Here is a 4,658-nt window from a genome sequence, read left to right as displayed (position 1 = left end):
GAGAATAAGATGCAAAAATAATACTGCTATTGTACTGAAATCAACAGTAAAATTAATAATTTGTATGTTGTTGTTTTATATTTTTCAAACTTAAAAGTAAAAGCAACACTTTAAATGTTTATAATTATTAAAGGGACTATATACAGGGCATAGATTAAACTATTTTACAGTTTTTCAATTTAAGTTATAGTTTGTATTGCAGAATCTTCATTAAGTATGTCTCACTAATCTAATGTACATATATTTGCGTGTGCATATAAATGCACACACAACATTCACATATGAATGGAAGTATTGTATATCAATATAAATAATAAGAAACATACGAAAAATTAAGACTGTAACTTGAATACTATTTTAAAGCTTTGATGTTTGGGTAGACAAATCTTAAAATGAGTTTCTACTTAGTAAAGAATACGTAAAGAAATTATTAAAAACTAACATCGTCGTTAGTTTAAAACAATTGTAAAAATTGTTTTAAACAACTTTAAAAAATTCTTATATATGACATGAAAAAATTTTTCCCGTTTATGCTTCAATAATTTTATACGCGTATTTGCATAATTAACATACGATCTTATTCTATTTATTCTGTTTAACATAAAATATGTATTTCCGCCTTTTATTTAATCTCAAGTTGAAAACTTTTAAAGTTTAAGCAGATGCAATATTGTATCCACATTGTGTGGAATATTTCATGAAATTCTTCTTATTTAATAGATTCAACCATGTAATGTGTGTTTATAAATACACATCCTGTTTAGTTTTAATGAATTTTTTATTTTTGAAGTATATTTCTATATATTTGCTCACACAGTCTTGTTCTGAAAAATAAAAATAAAAAATACATTTCATGCAAGAACACTTTTATTAAATAGTTTACTAAAATATTTTAATAGGTACTAACCGGGAAACGTATTTTCAATAATAAGCATATCAGCTATATGCTTTGCAACTACTTTAAAGAGTTGTCTGTCTTTAATTCTTCGCTTCTTATAGAATGGCATTAAATGTTTTACAATCCATGGAGCTATCCTTTCTTTGCATGCAGTCAAATGTTCTTCTATACAAATTGGTGAATCTGGCATCATTTCCTCATCATCAGACTCTCCAAATAGTTGAATAAATTTTTCTTTAACTCTTCCATGCTTTCTATAATTTTTTAAAGACAATTCTGTCATCTTTGCCTTTAGTTTTGATACTTGATACACGCGTTCAACAAACCAAATACTGTTCATTCTTCGTTTCTGTTTGGTTTCTACTGTTTCACTTTCTATTGGTAACGATTTATTAGCTTCTCTGTTTTTCATCTCTTTATAATAACTAAAACTGTACTTTCCTGTACTTGTATCTGATGCTTTCATATTATTGCTTTTGGTAGAATTAATTTTTGTACTATTATTACTTCCAGATATCTTAATAGAGCCATTGGAATTATGTGGAAGAAGAGCATTAATTTCTTTATCCATATTAGCTTTAGTAACACCTGAATGTTTCTCAATTAGCGTCATAAGATCACTACTATCATCACTATCGCAAAACATATCTTCCATATGCTGTAAAAGTGAATCTTGCGAATTTTCATCATCATTTTGAACATTAGATTGATTTGTAGCTAAAGTGTTAGAACTATCTTGTATGCAACTAAAAATATTGCTATCTTCTTTCATTGTTTCTTCATCAGCTAGCATTTTACTAATATCTTCATCTGATTCATTATTGAACTTATCATGTTCTGTGTCATGAAAACTAGTGGAATTTACAGTAGGTGAAGCTGTATTATTATAAACAGTTATCTGAGAAGATACATCACAATCTTCATTTTCATCATTTTCATCATTTATATCTTCTTCTTCTTCTTCTTTGTGCAGTGGGGTTTCTTTTGTGGAAGATAATTCTTCACAATTAGAAGTAATACAAATGCTTTGAATGTTATCTGCTCTTTCTAATTCTGCCCATGAATTCATTGTTTGAACTCCAGCATCTACCTTAGTTGGTGGGGTTTCTAAAAATATTACCAAATTCTTATACGCTCTTTTCTCTGATGTATGTGACTTCACATCTGAAATCTATAAGTGTCTTAATTTCAACTAGTAATCAATTTATTATATTAAATTACATCAATAAACAAACTTACTAATTTTAACATGTTTTGCCTATACAATGTTGCTTCTAAAGATGATCGCACTGCAAGTAATTCCATTTGATTTGCACACTTTTTTAATTGATCACATGGAATATCTTCAATCTTTTCTTTATAACAAAGAATGTAATTGGTAAGCAAACATTTGTGAAGATATGAGAAATACACAGCACGAACCTATAACATAAAGAAAATTATTTAGTACTTTGTGAATATATCAATGTTTAATTTATTAATTGTAAATTGTAAAAATCGTTAAACATTTGTGAATCGTTAAATATATCTAAACTTTAATATTTTGAAGTGATTATTGTGTTTTGTACAGAAAACATACCGTAGTAGTTAGTCGAAGAAATTCATCACTTGGATCGGTGGGAATATGAAATTTATTCGCCGCAAGAGAAGGTATTGATATTGACAGGAGATTGTTAATATCCTCGAGACTAGTGTTATCATCGTCGGTATCTCCTATGTCAAATTCTTCTCGCTCCCGTTTCAATGCGAATGGCAAGGATATGTCCATTTGTTCCATCGTTGTCATTTTATTTAATAGTTTGTCATCAGAATTTTACAAAACTATTTCAAATTTTTCACTGTTGAGTCTCGTAAATATTCACCGCGCACAATATCATGTTCAATGTTCCTCTGAATCAAATGTGTATTTATTGCTCCATAAAATGAATGTAACAAGTATTCGATTTAATTTTAATATTATAATAGAACAATTAAATGTCGTTATCATAATCAAACAGAAATAATGTTAATTATACATATATACACATTTGACTACAACAATAATGATCGCTAGCAACTAACTTCACGTACGTCAGACTCAAACTGTGTTGTATATACATATATACATTCAGTAAAATGATCCCCACGAAATCGATACTTTTGATTTAAAATATTGTTAATAAATTTTGCAATTTATAATTTCATCATCCATCTGATTACATAGTATTATATCAAATTCTTAAAATGTTTTAACGTTTACAAGGTAAAATTTATAAAACTTTCGAGTTCGAAAATTTTTCATTATTATACAAATTCTTGTTACATTTAATATGTATCCATAAATGATTATTAAGTAGAATTCTTTAAGAATTTGTACTTGCTTTATTATATAGTCAAACTTAATAAATGTCTATATTTTATAAAGTATGGTAAATTAAGAACTACAAGTTGTTTTAAAATTTTGTATGTATTTCATATTTTATTATTCTTTAATTTAAAAATAATATTATAGTGGTATAAAAAAATACAAAACACAAAATCGGAAATATTATTTTAATGATCTTGATTTATATTTGTACTCTTTCAATACCAATTTTTATGAGAATAACGCTGAATTTGTGTCAATATACAATGAGCTCAAAGTAGTGATAAAGTGTCTTAATTATCTCTAGTTTCTGGTTCTTCATCATATGCTGCCATTACTTTTTCCATTATCTCCCAAAGTTTATCTCTTGTTAATTCTTTGCAGAAGACCTAAAAAGAACCACAATTTTATATTTTATATTTTTAAATAGCTCGTAATTTGTGTAAATTTCAGGATTTCTTAATTCTTACATTAAACCAAGGCTGCTGATCACATTCATCCATTAATGGGACTACTACACCATAAATTTGTAGTGACAAATTAATACAAGCAATTGCTATTAAATTTGGTGGATAATCAAGTATAGCTGGGGAATGATGAAAATCTTGCAAAAGTGCCATACTAGTCTTTGCAACAGGATACTTAGACCATTCTTCTTCTCCAAACCAAGCTTGCAAAGATCGTAAATAATGTAACATGTACTGAAATAATATTTCATTATTTAGTATCAGTCTAATTTTTTATAATTTTAACAGTTTATATATATTTTACAATATTTACTTTATGGGGGTGAACAGGAGTTACTTGAAATTTTAGCATACGCATAATTAGAAGTTCTGCTTGAACAATTGCATCTCTCATACTCCAGTATTGGTCCCCTAATTCTAATGGCTGTGATCCTCTGTGTAATGTGCTATAAGATACATTCATTACATCTCTTATTTTCAAATTATCATCTTTCACTTTTCCTGCTAAGTAAAGGCATGTTGCAGCAATCAGCTAGAACAAATGCACATTTAAATAAATATCAACTATTAAAAGTGTATATTCCAAGTTTTAATTCATAATTATTTACATAATTATCATAACCTCCTGGAGCAGCTTCTTTTATAAACCTATGATATAATGTTGCAGCTGTGGCAATAGTCAATGGATGAGCTTCTAGCTTCAAACCTATTATTTTAGCAAAATTATTATTAGTTTTCAGAAATATAATTTTATTAAAACAATACTTTGTGAACAAAAGACCTACCACATTCAAATATAAATCGTGAAACTGTAAAACTGTCACTGCTTTTTGTATAATCAATTGTGATACTTTTTTGTAAAGTATTTCTCTTTTCCCGTTGCATAGCTAGTACATCAATAACATCTTTCATTTTAGAACTGTGAACATATAATATTCTCTTTTTTAGT

At 27.5% G+C, this 4,658-nt stretch overlaps 2 protein-coding genes across 2 annotated transcripts in view; both read right to left on the bottom strand.

Annotated features, from left to right (window-relative positions):
• Nucleotides 1–741: 741 nt before the first annotated feature.
• Nucleotides 742–2,803, bottom strand: LOC108570765. Its single transcript, XM_017932670.1, has 4 exons — nt 2,478–2,803; nt 2,138–2,320; nt 908–2,069; nt 742–824 (listed from the first exon to the last, which is right to left on the bottom strand). The coding sequence occupies exons 1-4, from the start codon at nt 2,682–2,684 to the stop codon at nt 742–744; spliced, it is 1,635 nt and encodes a 544-aa protein (XP_017788159.1). The 5' UTR covers nt 2,685–2,803.
• Nucleotides 2,804–3,535: 732 nt separating this feature from the next.
• Nucleotides 3,536–4,658, bottom strand: part of LOC108570743 (cyclin-related protein FAM58A) — a 1,249-nt gene continuing 126 nt past the window's right edge. Inside the window, exons 2-6 of the mRNA XM_017932648.1 lie at nt 4,495–4,628; nt 4,318–4,415; nt 4,023–4,241; nt 3,713–3,943; nt 3,536–3,631 (exon numbers count right to left, since the gene is read on the bottom strand). Coding sequence (XP_017788137.1) covers nt 3,536–3,631; nt 3,713–3,943; nt 4,023–4,241; nt 4,318–4,415; nt 4,495–4,628 — 778 coding nt within the window. The remainder of the gene's footprint in view (nt 3,632–3,712; nt 3,944–4,022; nt 4,242–4,317; nt 4,416–4,494; nt 4,629–4,658) is intronic.

This window comes from Habropoda laboriosa, unplaced genomic scaffold (genome assembly GCF_001263275.1).
Source record: "Habropoda laboriosa isolate 0110345459 unplaced genomic scaffold, ASM126327v1 scaffold87, whole genome shotgun sequence".
NCBI lineage: Eukaryota > Metazoa > Arthropoda > Insecta > Hymenoptera > Apidae > Habropoda > Habropoda laboriosa.
The sequence above is the reverse complement of the archived record's forward strand: the minus strand, read 5'-3'. Positions and strand labels throughout refer to the sequence as shown.